Source organism: Astyanax mexicanus, chromosome 23 (assembly GCF_023375975.1).
Source record: "Astyanax mexicanus isolate ESR-SI-001 chromosome 23, AstMex3_surface, whole genome shotgun sequence".
In the NCBI taxonomy this organism is placed as follows: Eukaryota; Metazoa; Chordata; class Actinopteri; order Characiformes; family Acestrorhamphidae; genus Astyanax; species Astyanax mexicanus.
The window spans coordinates 23,685,026-23,705,077 of NC_064430.1; the positions used below are offsets into that span (position 1 = coordinate 23,685,026).

At 36.2% G+C, this 20,052-nt stretch overlaps 1 protein-coding gene across 3 annotated transcripts; it reads right to left on the reverse strand.

Moving 5' to 3' along the window:
* Positions 1 to 2,404: 2,404 nt before the first annotated feature.
* Positions 2,405 to 19,786, reverse strand: slc26a11 (solute carrier family 26 member 11). Of its 3 annotated transcripts, none has more exons than XM_022665359.2 (18): positions 19,627 to 19,786; positions 18,651 to 18,743; positions 18,381 to 18,518; positions 16,698 to 16,954; positions 15,562 to 15,754; positions 14,036 to 14,121; positions 12,610 to 12,689; positions 12,232 to 12,374; positions 11,211 to 11,389; positions 10,832 to 10,904; positions 10,612 to 10,662; positions 9,891 to 9,951; positions 9,167 to 9,222; positions 8,553 to 8,693; positions 7,657 to 7,784; positions 7,046 to 7,145; positions 5,986 to 6,119; positions 2,405 to 4,957 (listed from the first exon to the last, which is right to left on the reverse strand). In XM_022665359.2, the coding sequence occupies exons 4-18, from the start codon at positions 16,926 to 16,928 to the stop codon at positions 4,850 to 4,852; spliced, it is 1,764 nt and encodes a 587-aa protein (XP_022521080.2). In that variant the 5' UTR covers positions 16,929 to 16,954; positions 18,381 to 18,518; positions 18,651 to 18,743; positions 19,627 to 19,786; the 3' UTR covers positions 2,405 to 4,849. The 3 variants fall into 3 exon arrangements, with proteins under 3 accessions (XP_022521080.2, XP_022521078.2, XP_022521077.2); XM_022665357.2 differs by having other exon boundaries at positions 16,698 to 16,951; positions 18,651 to 18,746; XM_022665356.2 differs by having other exon boundaries at positions 18,651 to 18,746.
* Positions 19,787 to 20,052: the final 266 nt, after the last annotated feature.

Here is a 20,052-nt window from a genome sequence, read left to right on the forward strand (position 1 = left end):
TGCCTGCGCCCCTCCGCTCGAGCGCTGCTCCGCCTCAGCCAATCAGTAGGCGAGAGAGGCCGGCAAGCCCCGCCCCGCACCACCCCTCCCTCTCCCGAAATGACGCGCTGTCCCCCCCAACACCCCGCGCGCTCCCTCGCCCGCGCTCGCTCGAGACTAGCAGGCATGACGTGAAGAAAGCGTCACGCGCTGCGCAAAATGGCCATAAGTGTTAGCATGGCAAAACAAATACTGTTAGAGTGCAGTAAATAAATAAATAAAATAAACACACACTTCTAAGCTTCTAAAACTAGTTTTATTTTAGTAAAGAAATGCTTGAATTAGTAGGTATTGTAATATATAGTATATGGGCCTTTCCACCCAATAGGTGCCATTTCTGTCTCCAGGAAATGAGGTGCAAATTGTGCACACAAAATAACTTTAAAATACACTTTATTATTAAGCATTATTGTAACGATGACTGAGGAGCTCAATCTCAACACTCAGTCCTGTTACCTAAATTAATTCTTACATCTTATTTGTTTATTTTTTAAACACAAATGTGGGGAACATTATTTAGAATATGCTCAGTCAGTGTCCTCATGCTATTAGTATAGCCGCCATTTAGCCATTTTTCATGTTTTTGCTAATTCTATGCTAAAAACTCATTCCTGTTATTTTTATCCCTGTTACATAAAACATAAAAATGTAACAGGAATGAGTGCCAGTAACAGGAGTGAGTTTCATTAACAGGAGTGATTTTTTTTGTCATAAATATTACTTATTTGAACACGCAGTTCATCATTTCTTTAAAATAAAGACTTTTTTGAGAGAAAATCAAAGGCATTAATAGACTTGCTTTTAAACATGCTTTTTAAAAGTCACATGAGTTTTGCAATCACACTGTACCACTTATTTTATTATTATTTTTGTCTGTGTAAAGGAGATTATAGCATTTTAAACATTAATGCTGCTTAAAAATAGCGCTCTCTCCCTCTCTCTCTCTGTGAAGAAGAAGCTCATATGACTCAGCAGTTCAGTGTGAAGTAAGTTCTCAGTTCTCCTCCAGAATTAGCGTGCTGGTGTGCTGAATCTGACGCTTCACATTTACAACCGGTTGCGAATACAGCCTCAGGGAGAGAGCCGCAGGCGAGAGAGCAGCTAACAGGCTGCTGTAGCTCTTCACTCACTTTAGTGAGTCAGTTTATAAACAGACAGGTGATACGACCTATTCCAACTTAATCAAACCCAATCAACCCAATTCCATACCTGAATTAGTGAAATGTTATCTCTGGTATGGTCTGGACTGATTGTTCTAGTCTTTGGCTTAAAAATATTGTACAGTAATGTATTGCAGGAATTTGTATTTGAATTTGTTCACAATAAACCCCTTCCAATTTAATTACCTTAACTAATACTCAAGAAAAAGTTCATGCATGACAAGTTTCTGCATGAATGTCAATACTAATGTATTAATAGTTATAATTTTGCATTTACTTTAATAATTTACTTTGCATTAGTGGATATAATGTTGCATAAACGATAAACGTAAATAATAGTGCATTAGTGGTTATAATGTTGCATGAACTATAATAATAGTGCATTAGTGGCTTTAATGTTGCATGAACTATCATAAGAATGCATTAGTGGTTATAATGTTGCATGAACTCTCATGGTAATGCACTAGTGGTTATAACGTTGTATAAACGTAAGTAATAGTGCATTAGTGGTTATAATGTTGCATGAACCATAATAATAATGCATTAGTGGCTTTAATGTTGCATGAACTATCATAAGAATGCATTAGTGGTTATAATGTTGCATGAACTTTCATGGTAATGCACTAGTGGTTATAATGTTGCCATGAATTCTCATGATAATGCATTAGTGGTTATAAAGTTGCATAAACATACATAATAGTGCATTAGTGGTTATAATGTTGCACAAAGCTCAATAATAATACATTATAGCTTGTAGCACTGCATTATCTCGTAATAAAGCAGCAGTGTTTATAAATGTTGTTTTAAACTCATAGTAATGCCTTAGATTAGCATATATAATGTTACATTACCTTCCATAATAATATTTGAAGGTTTATAATTCTTGTGTAAAACATAAATGAAGACAGAATAAAATGATTTGCAAATCCTTTTCCTATATATATAACTATATTCAATTAAATACACGTTGACTTTCATATCGACTTCATCGCTAAACATGTTTACTCTAAAATACATCAAACAAATATTAATTCAGTTTGAGTTTACTGCTTCGTGGGTCAAATATAAAGTCAGTATAACACTGCTGTATACAGAGTGCCCTCTGTTGGCTGAAATCAGATGGTGACGCCAGTTTACAACAGGATATACTAAACAGACTGTTACGGTCATTAAATATGTGAACATAGATTACAGACTGTAAATGATCAGTTAAAAATGTGCAGTTTATTTGTTGCAGTAAGTGCTGATTTTATTGTAAAGACAAAAGGAATGTTTGTTCAGTTCATCCAATAAATCAATCAATCAGTTTCATCAATGAAGATATAAATAAATGTATTTACACACCAACAACGAATTTCCATGTTTTGTTGAACAAATGAAACACTTTCTACATACAACATACATGTACAGATCTAATGCATGTGCATATTTTTGTTCAATATGTCAACTTCATTTAATAAACAATATATAGAAAGAGAATTTTCAGTACAAAAATCAACAACACATTCAGAACTGTTACAAAAAGACACTTCTTAAAACATTTTAGAAAAAACTTTTTTTTAAGCATTAAATTAATTTTAGCAAATTTTATACAAAAATAAAATTAAACATCAGTCTCAATCAGTAATCAAATGTTCATAAATATCTCACCAGTTTTTTGTTTGAACAGAATTTCATCAACTATTATTATAAAATCAACATTACTGATTTTACAAAAGTGTTTATGCGCAGTGTTTTAAGGGTGTGCTCACACTAGGCACAGTTTGGTTGAGTCCCAAATCCCCCTCCCCACTCCCCCGCACTCATACTGCGTTTAAACAATCCGTGCCGGAGTACCCTTACTTTATTACTAACTGCTCAGTGGGCTTCCTTGTGTTGTGTTAAATTCAGCACCCCCGCCATGAAAAGCACCCCCTCTTGGGAGTGCATCTTCTTCAATAAAGTGTAGATAATCCACTTTAACTTACTTAGAAATTAGAGTACTGTGCCCGGGCACGGTTCAGAGCGATTACTAGTCAACGGATTGCCTAGTGTGAATTTACCCTAAAGCTCTAGTGATCTTGGTCAGTGTAAGGCACACAATATGAACATCTGTTAGTAGTGTGAGTGTTCAGAATGCTCAGAGGTAAAAAGCAAGAACATTGGAGGATTGTGTTGATTAGTGTATAGATATAAAACTGCAAAACAGACATTCAGAACATACATATCAAACATGTAAAACAATAAAAACGAAGAGATTATAACAGCAGTTGGTGTTGTGTAACCAAAGAAAGACATAAAATATTGTTTGACTGATAGATGATGTATCCAGTGGTTGATTAAGGTGATTGATGTTCCTCGGCTACACTTTAAAAATGATTGTATTAATCAAGACAACATTCTGACATTAATCATAATTACATCATGATTATTCTATTCTATATGTGCTGAGTAACTGAGTTTAACTGAGAGCTTTAATAAAGGGAAATAAATTCTGGTGTAGCTCCATATTCCACACCTTTAACAACCTGGAAAGAGAGAGAGTGAGAGAGAGAGTGAGAGCGAAGGAGAGAGAGTGAGAGATAGAGAAAGAGAGAGAGAGAGTGTCGTCAGTTTGGAGGAAAAGGAATTGTGGATGAAAGTAGCGGATGGTTTTATAGGTAACATCATGATTTACTGAGTGGCTGAGCTTAACTGAGCTTTAATAGAGGAAATACATGCTAGTGTAGCTCCATATTCCACATCTTCATCAACTTGGGAACATGCCAACAGCAAAGAACCTTCACAAACCAACCAATCTTAAGGTCACAAAGTGTTTATCATTAAAATGGACCAATGGGGTTCATATTAAAAAAAAAAAACATGGCCAATCAGTGGGCCCTAATCATTGCATGGGCCCCAAGGCTGCAATCTAAGGTAGCCTACATATGATTTGCTAGTCCACCATGTACTTTCTCTGTGATTGGATGTATTAAGTGTTTTTTTCTGTTTGATATTTTATGCTCGGTTTGCAATACAAATTTCTGGGGTCGGACCCAGACGAGAGTCCAGCTATTGAAAACCCCTATACTATAATTTGTATATAAACTGTAGGTAAAATTGCAATCATGCAAAAAAATAAAAATAAAAATAAATAAAAAATAAAAAAGTGAGCTTCACAGGAACAGGAAAAGAAAAAAAAAACTTTTTTTTTTTTTTAAACTTTCAATGTAAATCAATATAATGATTTTGGAGGATTTCTATTGGTCCATTCATTATTCCTTGATTATCAATTATGTAAAAAGCAACTGTCAGATTAAAAACAATTGAAAGTGAAAATGATATAAAATAAATTATAGAGATACACATGACGGAACAGCAGTGTATGTTTTTAGTGTATTTCTGAATTAATGCATTAATGAATTAATGTGTCTGATATAAAAAAGTATTTGCTCCCATAAAAAGTCAGTTTTTAACAGTTTCAGCAGCTTTAAAACGATCTACATTTCTCCAACACGCGTCTGCAGGAACGTCACGTCTCACCCAGGTCTCAGATCAGCTGCTCGAGGTAATCAGCTGATGAGTCAGTGAGAAGCCTGAAGGTTCTGGGTCAGGGCTCCGGTTCTGAAGCTGTTCTGATGTTGGATTATTCAGAGCCTCTCTGTGTTGAGTTGGTGATGTTCTGATGGGTCTCAGTCTCTGTGGGGGTTACTGGACGCGGTCTGCAGGCCGGCCTCCACACTGTCTCTGTGTGTAAAATCTGGCAGATCAGCTGCTAATAACACCTCCAATACAGAGGGCTGAAAAATAGAGACAGACAGACAGTTACTAAAACTTCAATTCCCCTTGTAAAAAAGTTGTGTATTTAAATATAATAATAGTGTACTTTAACTATATGCACAATAATTCAAGTATACTTTTTCTAAAAATACTTACATTTTTACCTAATTAATCTGTATTTCAGACTACTAAAAAAAAGGTATACTTTATTTGGTTGTGCTGATTTTATACTGATTTTATACTTAGTACAAATATTTTGCTTAGTATTATTTTATGAAACTGTCTTTTTATGATAAAACTATACTTTTACTAAATGAGTCTAAAGGAGTCGATATTTCTGCAATAAAACTCTACTTCAGTCAAATTTTCTACAAAACAATAATTTTGTGTTGACAAATTAAAACTGTAATAATGAACTTTTATGTGTTAAATTTATACCTAAAAAGTTTACTTTAGTTACTTTAGTGTTGGTAAAAAAAAAAAAAAATTAGCAATGAGATTTATTGCTTTTGTTTTCCCCAGTTTATATACACCTCCTCAAAATGAATGTGATGCTAAATCTATTATATTTGAATCACACTTTTAATAGATTTTTAATGTTCAGTCGGACAGCTCCGTTTCAATACAAAAAAAAGAAAAGGAAAGATCCAGGTCAGAGGATCAGTCAGAGGTCATAAGGTCTACAGAATATCAGGTCATTGGGGTCTTATATAGCCATTAGCCAACTAGCCATTTAGACCCGGTCAGATTAAATTGATCAATTTGGATTCTTAATGAATAAGTAAGTTTTTCCATTACAAAAAATCATAAACAACATCATACTACTCTTGAATTTTTATTTTATTTATTTATTTATTTATTTTTTAAATAATTTTATTTCAGATTTTCCCCCATTTTCTCCCAATTTGGTTATCCAATTGTCCCTTTGTGCGTCCCAACAAACAATCTGAGTAATATCCTCCGGTCACACCAGACCGACTCCTCCCTCCTGTATAGAAACTGGAGCTGATGGTGGGGCAGAAACAGGAGAAACAGAAGAGAATCATACCTTTAATCCAGTGAAGACCAGAGAGACACTGTGCAGCTTAAACTGCTTCAGCAGATCCTTCAGTTCAGTTACTACAGTGTAATCAATACTGCTGACATGATGACAGTCCAGCACCACACAGCGAGCAGGAGATACTGAGAGAGAGAGAGAGAGAGAGAGAGAGAGAGAGAGAGAGAGAGAGAGAGAGAATATATATATATATATATTATTGAACACTTCTATAATTATTTTATTTTATTTTTATTTAAAATTAAACGCATAATAACATAATTATCATTTTTTATTACTACTTTTTCTTTTTTTCAATAGATGTATGTGTATATGTATATTTGTATGTTGTTGTTCCCATTAATCTAAAGAGAGAGAAATAAAACAGAGAGATAGAGAAAGAGAGAGAGCATAATAGATAGACAGATAGATAGATAGATAGATAGATAGATAGATAGATAGATAGATAGATAGATAGATAGATAGATAGATAGATAGATAGATAGATAGATAGATAGATAGATAGATAAAGAAAGATTAGCAGACAGAGAGAAATAGAGAGAGAAATAAAACAGAGATAGAGAAAGAGAGAGAGAAATAAAACAGAGAGATAGAGAAAGAGAGAGAGAAATAAAACAGAGAGATAGAGAAAGAGAGAGAGAAATAAAACAGAGATAGAGAAAGAGAGAGAGAAATAAAAGAGAGATAGAGAGAGAGCATAATAGAGATAGATAGATAGATAGATAGATAGATAGATAGATAAAGAAAGTTTAGCAGACAGAGAGAAATTGAGAGAGAGATAGAGAAAGAGAGAGAGATAAAGAAAGAGAGAGATAAATAAAGAGAGAGATAAAGAAAGAGAGAAAAAATAAAGAAAGAGAGAGAGAAGAGAGAAAAAGAGAGAGAGTTATTCAATAGTTATTTAATAAAGTAGTTTACTGGTCGACTAATCATAATTTCACAGTTGGTCTTGCTCTATCTCTGTGTGGGTACAGTAGATGGCGCTCTTTACCCTCATCACTCCTGTGTGTGTGTGTGTGTGTGTGTGTGTGTGTGTTAAGGAGACTCTCACCATGTAGTGCATGTTTACGCAGGACGCCACAAAGATGCTCTATGGCGGGAAAATTCAATCCGCTTGCCAACTCCATCACAATCACCCCATGATCAGATATCTGTGTTCAAAGATCTGTGTTTAACTTTAAATACTTAATACGGTTTAAACACATTTGCGGGATTAGTTAATTACAACCCCAATTCCAAAAAAACCTTGGATGCTGCTTAAAATATACAATATACAAAGATAACATAAAGTTATCCAAAAGCAGTGTGTAAGACTGGTGGAGGAGGAGAACATGATGCCAAGATGCATGAAAAAACTGTGATTAAAAACCAGGGTTATTCCACCAAACATTGATTTCTGAACTCTTAAAACTTTATGAATATGAACTTGTTTTATTTGCATTATTTGAGGTCTGAAAGCTCTGCATCTTTTTTTCTTATTTCAGTTATTTCTCATTTTCTGCAAATAAATGCTCTAAATGACTAAAATATTTTTATTTGGAATTTGGGACAAATGTTGACCGTAGTTACTCTTAATTTTCTCTTAATTTTATCTTAGCAACTATTGTTCAGCACCTCCAGGAACTCCTTCAAGATGATGAGAAAACTATTCCCATATCTCACCTTTAGCTCCGGCCTGGCGACCAGATACAGCAGCATCATTCCAGATACGATCACACCTCCCACAATTCCATACTGCACCTCCCAGAAACTGACCAGGAAGGTGACTAAGAAGGGCAGCAGGTCGAGTTCTAAGAGACAGAGAGGAAAAAAGGGCCATTAATGTAATTAATGTAATTAAATTAATTAATGTAATGTCTTGTCTTCTCTTGTCTTGTCGTATCTTGCCGTGTCATGTCTTGTCTTATCGTGTCTTGTCTTCTAGTGTCGTGTCTTATCTTGTCTTATCGTCGTGTCTTGTCATCTCTTGTCATGTCGTCTTCTCATGTCTTGTCTTGTCGTATCTTGCCGTATCATGTCTTGTCTTATCGCGTCGTGTGTTGTCGTCGTGTCTTGTTGTGTCTCGTCTTGTTGTGTCTTCTCATCTCTTGTCGTGTCATGTCTTGTTTTCTCATGTCTTGTCTTGTTGTATCTTGCCGTGTCATGTCTTGTCTTGTCTTATCGTGTTGTGTCTTATCGTGTCCTGTCTTGTCTTCTAGTGCTGTGTCTTATCGTGTCTTGTTGTTGTGTCTTGTCTTGTCTTGTTGTATTGTGTTGTGTCTTCTCATCTTTTGTCGTGTCTTGTCTTCTCATGTCTTGTCTTGTCTTGTCTTGTCGTATCTTGCCTTGTCATGTCTTGTCTTATTGTGTCGTGTCTTGTTGTGTCTTCTCATCTCTTGTCGCGTCTTGTCTTGTGTTTTCAGGTCTTGTCTTGTCTTGTCATATCTTGTTGTGTCGTGTCTTGTCATGTCTTTTCTGATTTCTCAATGAAGTGTAAACTTGAACTGATTTAGAAAAAGCCAGAAAGTGATCTGTTAGATCAGTAATTAAACAGCACTGAAGGGTTTAATGCGACTCACTCCTGACCCTCCAGATCTGGGGCAGAACCTTGTAGTCGATCATTGGGGCAACAGCGCAGATGATGACGGCGGCCAGCGATGCTTTAGGAATGTAGCAGAAGAGAGGCATGAGGAACGCCAGCGACAACAACACGACCACACCTGAGAGACAATAGAGCAGAAATGTACTTAATAAAAAAAAAATAATAATAATAATTATAATAATAAAGTGCTCAGCTAATGTGTGCGCACTACTAACCTACTCTCAACACGTTTTCTAACAGCTAACACACTGTAAAACGTGTGTGCACAGGTCTTTAGGGACTGTTATTGTTTGGGGAGCTTTTATTTGCACAAAGCACTTTTTGTATTTGTTCAATATTTTAATTATATATTATTTTAGGAACAGGTTTCAGACCCAAAATCTTCTCAAAACTTTGGTAAAACTGTGTCTCAGACATCAGGCAGTTTATTCATAGCTATTTGGTGTAATAACTTTAATAATCGTGAGAACTGTAAACATTTGATGAAACTAACAAACACCATGCTTTTCTTCAGATGCATCAGATTCAATTAAACTGCCTTTAAACTTTAAAACACGTGTGTGTGTGTCTGTGCATGTATTCAGTATTCACCTGTGAATATCCCTCCTGCAGGTGTGCACACTCCGGTCTGAGAGTTTACAGCCGTCCTACAGGAAATAAAATCAACAGAACAAACAGAAGAGAAGGGTATGTGATTCTGTGCTGACTCAGATCAGTTTACACATTCATTAACAGCATTTACTATTAAAACAGAGAGAGGCGTGCACTAGTGAACACAGTGAACAGTGGCTCTTACATTATTAAGAAGTTACCTTGCACAAATAAATTCTCAACAAAAAAACAAGTATAAAGCACAGATATTAAAGAGAATAAATTATACCTATATATGGGCTTTACAAAAACATTAAGTTCTTTACACAAAATCACTCTCCCTCACATAAAGATCTCAACAGATAGTCTAGCTATTCTAGTTTAAGTCGCTTTTTAGAAAGAGCTGTTTAAGGGCTTTGACACTTTTATGCAAATTCGCTGAGAGTTTACCACACGTTAGTTTACAGTTCATACTTAACTGCAACAGAAGCACAAAACTCATTATTTAGAAGTACATCTTACATCACCCTCACTTGCTAACCTACCATGAACAGAGGTACAGATCCCTCATTCAGATGAAGTCTGCTGGCTAATCCAGGGTGGCTCTATGCACGTTATATAATATACAATTACAATCAAATAAATTGTTAAAAATGAAATTATTCATGGAAATTTGAGGTACAAATGAACTGATGCACTAATAAAAATAAATAATGGTACAAACCTCCCGAAGCTGCCAGTGATGGGATACGCCGAGACAAACGAGCCCAAGATATTGGTGAGTCCTGCAGAAACATACAGCCAATTATTAATCATTATTAACCCATAATAAAGCAGATATACACATGCTGTATATCCTCCAGAAAATCAATCATATAATAATACAATTAGTGTACATACAGTACCAGTCACAGGTTTAGACACACCTTAAATTCAGCAGCCTTTCATTATTATAACATTTTCAGTATTACAGATTATTATCAAAGTCATAAAGCAAACTGTATTGGAATTGTTTAGTAAAAAAACAGTTGTGTGGGGGCTCTGAGTGGTCCGGCGGTCTAAAGCACACATCCCCGTCATGCAGCTTGCCATCAGCTGCCAGAGTCCTGAGAGAGCACAATTGGTCTTGCTCTCTCTGGGTGGGTACAGTAGATGGCGCTCTCTCTTTCCACTCATCACTCCTAGGGTGATGTGTATCAGCACAAGGCTGCGTCTGTGAGCTGATGTATCAGAACCGAGTCGCTGCGCTTTCCTCCGAGCGTTAGCGCTGTGATTCTACTCGGTAATGCTGCATCATTTGGAGTCCTAATGAGTGGGTTGGTATGTTTTGTATTTTATAGATTTGTCCTGATCAATTTTTTTTTTGCCAAAAACACTGAATGAGAGGTGTGTCCAAACTTTTGACTGGTACTGTATTTATATATTTAAAATAGCAGTATACACACCTATTGCAAATAATTCCTGGTTGGCGTTAATGCGGTAATTATTCTGACTGCCTGTAAGAAACAGAAAACAATATTTAGGAAATATATAGATATCCCAAAACATATATTTTTATTGTATAAACATATATTTAATTCAATTACTTTTCAATCCAAGCTGAATTAATAAAAAATATTTGTTACTGTTATTAAAACACTAGGGAAATAAAGGTAATATATTTACCGAACGCTTTAGCAATAGCGATGCTCTCTAGGACTCCCATCAGCGGTATAACAGCGAGACCCCCTCCCAAATCCTGAGGAGCAACAAAATCTATTAGAACATTCTAATTCTTCTTTTCGGATTGACTGACCTTCATTTTTTCATAAAGCATTTTTTTTTTATTTAGTTTAGTAGTTCTTGCTTCTCATGATCTCAAAATATTCACTACTTTACTTTAACTGATGCTCTCAAACACATAAAGAGACAAGAAATTCAAGTAATTAACTCTTGATGAGTTCAGCACAGCTGTTAACTGAAAGCCTGTTTAACACTTATTTGTTTACCAAATAGTTTCACATGCTATTCAGTATAAATATAATTAGCTGGTCTGTGAACTGACCAGTATGATCTCGCTGAAGGAGATGGTTGTGCCGTTCTGGGTGGTCTCTGAGAAGGCAGGAGGGGAGAGGGGGGGCAGGCCTTGGGCTGTTTTTCCGGTCAGGGTGAAGAAATGGCTCCCGGCGAGTTCAGAGGAATACGCAACACACGCCGCCGCGATCACAACCAGAGCGTTCCTAACTGCAGACAGAGAGAGAGAGAGAGAGAGAGAGAGAGAAAGAGATTCATAATTAACAAACTGCAGAGGAAACGATATCCAGCAATAATATTGCTCCAGTTTGAGTATATGTATTTTTAACTGTATTTTTTGCACTCTAAGGTGCATTATGCCACATTATGCAACACTAGTAAGGAACAGGGGTGTCGCCATGTTTTCCTTCTACTTCAGCAGGTCTCTACACTGGGCGGGTTTGGTGGGGGTAATTAACTAATTTAAGTAAAGCTAAGCTGAGTAAACAAAACTGCAATTCCTTTAAAAAGTCAAATGAGGGCTGGAAGTTAATCTACCCAGATTTCTCTCCTGAAAAGTGCTTCCATTTGTTTACTGTAAGCTTAAAATTACCACATTTCTCCAGCACCAAGGTTGGAGCATTAGCATTAGCATTAGTGGCAAACTGCTAGCAGTTAGCGCAGTTAGCCAGTAAAGCTAATGCTGCTCCAGCAGTGCTAGCCGGGGTTACAGCAGGCTACAGGCTGATAATACTCACCTCTGAACAGCAAAAGAGATAGCACTTAGCGGCTAATGCTAATGCTACTCCAGTCTCTGTGCTGGAGAACTTTACTGAAACTCCTGTATAACTCTGTACTTCAGTAGAGTGGCTTTACTGCTCCTTAATACCTGACTGATAGAATTCATACATAAGGAGCACCGGATTATAAGGAGCTCTGATGATTTTTGGGAAAATTTAAGGATTTTAAAAGAACTTTATAGAATTAAATTTTAGTATCTTTTGTAACAGAATCAGAGATCTCTGGAAGTGTTGATTACTCCAGCATGACGGCGTCTCTCTCAGATTAGTTACCGGTGGCGAAGCTCCACACGATGCCTCTGGAGACGCGCACCAGGAGAGACGGGTTCTCTTCAATAGAACCCAGAGTGCTCTTCATCATCGTCATCATCACCAGAAAAATCAGACACAGCAAACCCAAAATCACATCTCCTGCCCTGAGGGACAAGAGGACAGAGCACCGTTACCAACAAACAAACAAACAAATAAACAAATAAACAAATAAACAGTATAGCTACTCATATGCCACTTAACAGTGAGACCTGCTGAATTAAAAGGTAAAACAGAAAACATGGTGACACCCCTGTTCCTTACTAGTGCTGCATATTGCGCCTTATAGTCTGTGAAACACGGTACTCACTGCTGTACTAACTCCATTTGGTTTGAGCTCACCTGGCCTCAGGTATCCTGTAAAAGGTGTAGTAGACCTGCAGAATAAACTGCTGCGGGATTCCTTTCAGACCCAGAATATTCTACAGGAAACACACAGAGATCAGAGACAGGGCTTTAGATACGATACACACCACAAAATAACACACACACATATATATATATATATATATATATATATATATATATATATATATATATATATATATATATATATACACTCTACGATCGAGCACTATATGACAGATGGGATATATTAGGCAGCAAATGAACAGTCAGTATTTGAAGGTGATTTGTTGACTGAGACACATTGAAATAGGCCTGTAATGATAATTACACTATTGATTTAGCATACAATATATGGAGACAGGACTCTAGTATAATATAATCCAATATATTGCCACATAATGACTGATTAACGTAAAAAACTCAGTATTTAAACAGTATTTTACGGACTATAAGGGGCACCAGATTATAAAGCGCTTTTTAAGCGACACTAGTAAGGAACAGGGGTGTAATTCTTAATAAAAAATTTTCTTTTAAAGTCGAACGAGCACTGGATGTTAATCTACACAGATTTCTTTCCTGAAAACTGTTTATTTTGTGTGAGTAAAGTGTCTCTGTTTATTTACAGTAAGCTTAGATTTCCAATATTTTCAACAGCAGCGCTTAGTGCTAGTAAATGCCACCCAAAGAACCCTGAGTGTACCAGTAACCCAGAGCACTATTCGTAACACATAGCTTGTTTTAACATGGTAAACAGGCAGACTACAGTCTGATATACTCACCTCTGAACGGTGAAAGAGCTAATGCTGCGGTTAGCGGCTAATGCTAATACTGCTCCAGTCTTAGTGCTGGAGAAACTTCACTGAAACTCCTGTATAACTCTGTACTTCAGCAGAGTGTCTTTACTGCTCCTTAATACCTGACTGATAGAATATATACATAAGGAGCACCGGATTATAAGGCTCAATGTCGATTTTGGGGAAAATTTAAGTTTGAAACCATTTTACTTTAGTGTCGTTTTTACTTAGGAAACCTTGACATTTTTAATTTTAAAATTCTAATGCTAAAATATTCATAAAAAAGCTAACTGCTCTTAATAAGGATATAATAATGATGCACTATTATGCTACTATATTAAAAATAGCCTGTATGGAAGTGGCATTAAATTAATTCATTTTTAAAATGACAATTATGTTGATTATTGGAATTATTTGACAGTTATTGTTACAGTTATTGACTTTCTTCATCTTGTGGGTGTTTTTGTTGGTCTGCAGTGGTCAGTGAAGGTTGTATGTATTGTTGGTATTCTTTAGAGGTCTTGTGGAGTCTTGTGGATCTGTATTGGAGCCGCGAGGGGGTCCTACACAATATTAGGCAAGTGGTTTTAATGTTTTGGCTGTGTTTTGTTTGGACAGTTGCTCACCTTGACCTGTCCGAAGCCAATAGTAACGGCTGCTGCGCAGGTGAAGCCCTTTATGACGGGGTAGGAGACAAAATCCAGCAGGAAACCTGAAACAAAACCACATTAAATCAGCAGTGGAAACAGTAAAAAGCCTCGTTTTCATTCCCTGAAATTAATAATACAAGTCAATATGACTTAAAATTTATATTTCATGTTTAATGCACAACTTAACAGATTTTTGCTTTGCAACCAGCCTAAAAGTTGTGATAAACCATCATTTTTTTACATGCAGCAGTGCTGCTGGTGTTTTTAAACACCATGGGCCCATGTTTTTCTGTAGGTAGTAGTTTTGCAGTGACACTGAGGTGTTAAAAAACTCCAGCAGCACTGCTGCATTTAACCCTGTCACTGTACCAGCTCAACACACACTAACACCTCATACACCACCCTGTATTTCATCTTATTAATTTTATATTGAATTTCAGCAAATATAAAATACAACAGCAGTCATGTGAGGTCACAAGGTCTGGGTCATGTGTGTGTGTGGGTTTCCGTTTGTCTGTGTGTGTGTGTGTGTGTGTGTGTGTGTGTGTGTGTGTGTGTGTGTGGGTGTGTGTGGTGCATTTTGCAGTCATTGCAAAATAACAGGAAACAATCAAAGCAAGTGGCGTTTAACATAATCCTCACTTCCTCTTTAACTACAGCTCTCTGTTCCTGTGTGTGTGTGTGTGAGTGAGAGAAAGTGTGTGTGTGTGTGTGTGTGTGTGAGTGTGTATGTGTGAGTGTGTATGTGTGAGTGTGTATGAGTGTGTATGTGTTAGAGAGAGAGAGGCTCCAGGGAAAGGCTGTACAGGTTCCTGTATATTGAAAAACAGCAGGAGCATCATCTGGGAGTCTCTGTGTTCCTCATCTATGTTTACAGGTAACAGTGAGTCACAGTGAGTCAGAAATCATATAAACCAGTTTATTACAGATTAATAAACACCTCCTCATGGTTTAAGGAGATGATTTTAGCCCTATGCTAAAACTGAAAGTTGTGTTTATGACACATGCAGACTGACAGTATATAATAATATGCCTTTTCTGAGCATAATGTCGATATTATTAGTAAAATGAACATTGTTGTTTTATTCTAGAAACTACAGACAACATTTCTCCCAAATTCCAAATAAAAATATTGTCATCATGTTCTCCTCCACCAGTCTTACACACTGCTTTTGGATAAGTTTATGCTGCTTTACTCCTGGTGCGAAAATTCAAACAGTTCAGTTTGGTTTGATGGCTTGTGATCATCCCTCTTCCTCTTGATTATATTCCAGAGATTGAAAGATTGAAAAAAAATAAAACTCATCATTTTTACGTGCCCTCATATTTTTTGCCAGAGCTGTATGTACATACATATATATATATATATATATATATATATATATATATATATATATATATATATATATATATATATATATATATGGAGAGAGAGAGAGAGAGAGAGCAAGAGTATAATAAGTGTATAATGTAATGATCTGACTCAGAATCAGGGTTTTTACCCAGTCTCAGCAGGGCCATGACGGTCTGGATGATCCCGCAGAGCAGTGTGAGCAGCACGGCGTACACGGGGTCTCCCGCGATGTAGAAGGAGCACAGAAGGGACATGATGGCCGTCGGACCCAGAGTGATGTCCTTCGACGTGCCGAAGACACAGTAAACAAAGCAGCCCATAAAAGCTGAATACAGACCGTACTGCAAAAACAGAGAGAGAGAGAGAGACTTTTAATAATCCTTTATTAAAAACCTGTGAAGCAAATAAACGTGTTTATTTCCTAATATGATTTAGAAAAAACATAAGGGGGATGGAAACAAAAAATTACACAAACTTTATGTAAAGAATCTGATGTAATGGTAAAGCTGATGGTCAAAACAGCACTGCTATGTTTAGAGATCCACAACAACAATGACATCCATCCTCGTCTCTACTAAGAACAAAGTTCAAAGAAAAATATGAAACATGATGACTTGAATTTTCCAAACCAGTGTAACAGGAAGAGCTGTAAAACAGGAATGTAACTGGTTTAAACACGATAAAATGAACACGTGAAAAAATGCAGCTGGTCATCCAACCTGGCTGAGCTTGATCTGTTTTGTGAACGTTAAATAGATTAGTTTCTCAGGGGGTTCTGGGTAATTTTCTCTTTTATGGTTTTTTTTTATCCTCTGTGATTTTATTCTCGTCCAGAACGATCATGTAGGTGTTTTTATTTCTCAGACGTCCTCGGAGAAAATGACAGGCTGAATTATCTACTGCTTTTCTCTGAACTTCGTGCTCCTCAGGTAATTTTAGTCCTGTCCGGACGCACATCTCTGAGTTTCGTCTCCTCGCCTTTAATAAAATAGATATTTGTCCACTGCCGCGCACCGTAATTACACTTTGGGCGCGCAATGGTTAACATGGAGATCCACGTTAAAAAACACACAACAGCGAGTGGAAATGGAGGAGCTACTGAACTTCGAGATGATGTCATGTGACCGAGAAAGCCAAAAAAAAAAAAAAAAAAAAAACGTCACTGGTTCTCCTGTTTTTACAATTGCAGTCCGGATGCAGGAGTTTTATCACTAAAGAGTAGAAGTGTGAAATATTTTGCACAGACGTTTCCCTGAGAAAATAATGAACTGAGCTGTAGATTACCTGCACAGGCAAGCCAGCTACCTCTGCGTAGGCCAAACCCTGAGGCACGACGGTCAGACCCACAGTCAGTCCAGCCAGCAGGTCCATCTTAAACCAGGCCAGGTTGTACCTGGGCAGCCAGGCGAGGAGGGGGAAGCAGCTGCGGACGGTTCCGGCTGAACACCGGGGCAGCAGCCGGTCTCTCAGAGAGCGATGCTCCACCGCCGGGTCAGTACTCAACGGCTCCATCATCCTGAAACCTGAATCCTGATTCCCTACTAAAGACACAGGTATATTAGAGCCTTAGCCTGTGGTTAGCATTAGCAATATGCCATATCGTATCATACACAATAATATCACCAACATTTCTAAATATTATGAATGATATTATAATCTAAAATATCGTACCATATCAAACACCCCTAATTATCACATCAGGATACAATTTTTTTTATTATAATTTTTTTTTTTTACTGTTTTTATCAAAAGAAAAAATTCACACTGTTCTCATTTCCCATTATATATCTACTAGAGACTAAGAGATTATTTCTGTCCAGTATCATTTATTTTACTTTAATCCTAGATAGATTATATGGAGATATTTGGAGGAGTGCATTATAAGTACTATTAGTATCATGACTAATAATTCTGGATCAGAATTAACCTCTGTTACAAATCTGATAAAATTCTTTAAAAATATTTTTTAATATCTCAGTTAGGGATGTGCCATATTATATTATATTGTATGCAATAATAAAATTAATTAATTATTTTTTTTATTTTGTTGCAGTAGTATATTCTTGATTTTTTTGTCATAAAATACCATGAAATTATTATGATAATATTATTGGGCCATATTGCCCACCCCTTGGTTAGCATGTAGATGTATGAGTAGCCCGGTCACATTATCAATTACATTATCCATTTATTTTACTTATTAACCTTTATTTAATTTCTTTTATATGGACAAATATCTAATATCTTATTTTTAATAACCTCAATATTACATATTAATTTAGAACACTTAATAAATTCCATATATACAGCTGTGAAAAAAGGAGACCATTTAAAAATGTGGAGTTTCTCTGGAATATAATCAAGAGGAAGATGGATGATCACAAGCCATCAAACCAAACTGAACTGCTTGAATTTTTGCACCAGGAGTAAAGCAGCATAAAGTTATCCAAAAGCAGTGTGTAAGACTGGTGGAGGAGAACGTGATGCCAAGATGCATGAAAAAAAACTGTGATTAAAAACAACCAGGGTTATTCCACCAAATATTGATTTCTGGACTTTATGAATCTGAACTAGTGTTCTTTGCATTATCTAGGTCTGAAAGCTCTGCCTGTTTTTTTGTTTTTTATTATTTTAACAATTTCTTATTTTATGCAAATAAATGCTCTAAATGACAATATTTCTATTTGGAATTTGGGCGAAATGTTGTCTGTAGTTTATAGAATAAAACAACAATGTTCATTTTACTTAAACATAAACATATAAATAGCAAAATCAGAGGAACTGATTCAGAAACTGAAGTGATATCTTATTTTTTCCAGAGCTGTATAATTGAACTCTATGAACACATAAATTAATATTTTCTATCTACAAAACGTCTCCTTTTATATAAAGAATCAAACAACCAGGTAAAGACCCATACAGTCCACAGAAGAACGCTTCATCTCTCAGTGTGTAGAATAAGATTACCTTCAGTAGACGAAGCAGCTTTTCAGGTTCTTCCAGGCCGAGGCTCCAGGTTTTGATGCCTCTGGCTTAATGTGAGGTGATGCAAGTGTGTTGATTCAACATCGGTATTCCAGGATGTGCTTTCAGAACAGGGTGGAGCTGGGTGGAGGAGGGAGGTGGAGGAGGGAAAGAGAGAATTCAAATTAGCTTCAGGGCATCAGTGATTACAGTAGAGTGTGGAGACGGTCAGTGTATAAAGAGGAGATATAAAAGATAAAATTACAATAGTACCTCTTGTTTCTGCAGCACTCAGCTGAACTCTCCAGGCTCCACATGCCCTCTATGTTCTCCTTCTTCAGGCCCCACTGAACTCTCAAGCTGCTGCTGCTGTGAAGAAGAACAAGAGGGAAACCGGGCTGTTATTACAGATACTTTTTAAAAAAAAAGTACTAATAAAAACATTTTTGAGACAAAAAAAATAGCTTTTTATCATGGAGAAAGCATTTACTGCAGCGGTATTATTATTAATACGGTTGTATCATATGATCATATAGACTCTTTTCTTTTAAAATAAGATATTCAGTCCATACATAGTCTAACCAACAATTTTTTTTAAATAAATTACATGCTTTAAAATTCTGTGATTAAGTAGAATATTAAATATTGCACAGATAATGTATAAAGCACAAAATAACGGACGGCAATGAAGGATTAAGAATGTGTAGTTCGCTGTATAAATATAAAATAATATTTAAAAACAGGCTTGTAAACAAATATATAACTGATAAATGATCTGTATATATTGTGATCTTTTGGATTATTACTGCTTTTTTTTTTTTTTTTTTTTTGTGTCCCTACACTTTGTAACACATAAGTTACATATATATTAAAGTTAGGTAAAAAAATGCAGGCAAAATAAGCTAAAGTATTGTTGTTTTTACTGTGTTTAATTGAACTACCTCTATTAAACAAATACTGATATTAAAGTGTGTGCTATATAACTCTATCTATCTATCTATCTATCTATCTATCTATCTTCAAAGTGCTTCTATAACCACATACATTAAAAAACGATTTTAAAGATTAATGAAAAGTAATGTAAAGTTGTTATATAATGCAAAAAACAGTGCAGTTTTCCAGTGTTCTTCTAATTCTACATTCCACCTTAAACAGTGCTGAAGTCACATTGTAACTGCTGAACCATTTAAGGTGGAACGGAAAATATCATTAAAACAAAATAACAAACAAGTAAAAAATAGTTACCAACCGTAACATCAGCGCCGAAAACACATTCAAATCGATTCCAATTGAGCTGTTTCTTATGTAAATCCAATAAACCGATATTCAATACAAATAACCGCATAATCACGTCAAAACCTCCGCCTGCGGTTTCCTCCGCTAGTCAGCCGAGAGAGCCGACGTCATACCGCTTAGACTATGTATTAGAATACGGAGCTCCTATTGGCTAAGATAGACGGAGCCGGTCACGCTATTGGTTATTCAAATTAGCTTCGAAAATAACATTCTCCCATTGGCTAAAAATTGGTTCTAGTCACGCTCTAGTCATGAGTTAACACGGAAGTGGCTTGTATTTTTGGGGGTAGTCTCAAATAGCTTCTGACTTCCTATGTAGGGAACTAGTGCACGAAATCGAGGTCGCGAATTTTATAAACTTATTACTTATTAACACCAA

What these genes read in the sequence shown, in the direction of transcription:
- slc26a11 (XM_022665359.2), bottom strand. Translation starts at nt 16,928, where the DNA reads ATGATGGAGCCGTTGAGTACTGACCCGGCGGTGGAGCATCGCTCTCTG. An exon ending in CGTGTGGAGCTTCGCCACCG is followed by an intron (nt 11,390 to 12,231) that starts GTAACTAATCTG and finishes CTCTGTCTGCAG; the next exon opens with TTAGGAACGCTCTGGTTGTG. An exon ending in TGCAGGAGGGATATTCACAG is followed by an intron (nt 8,694 to 9,166) that starts GTGAATACTGAA and finishes ATTGTCTCTCAG; the next exon opens with GTGTGGTCGTGTTGTTGTCG.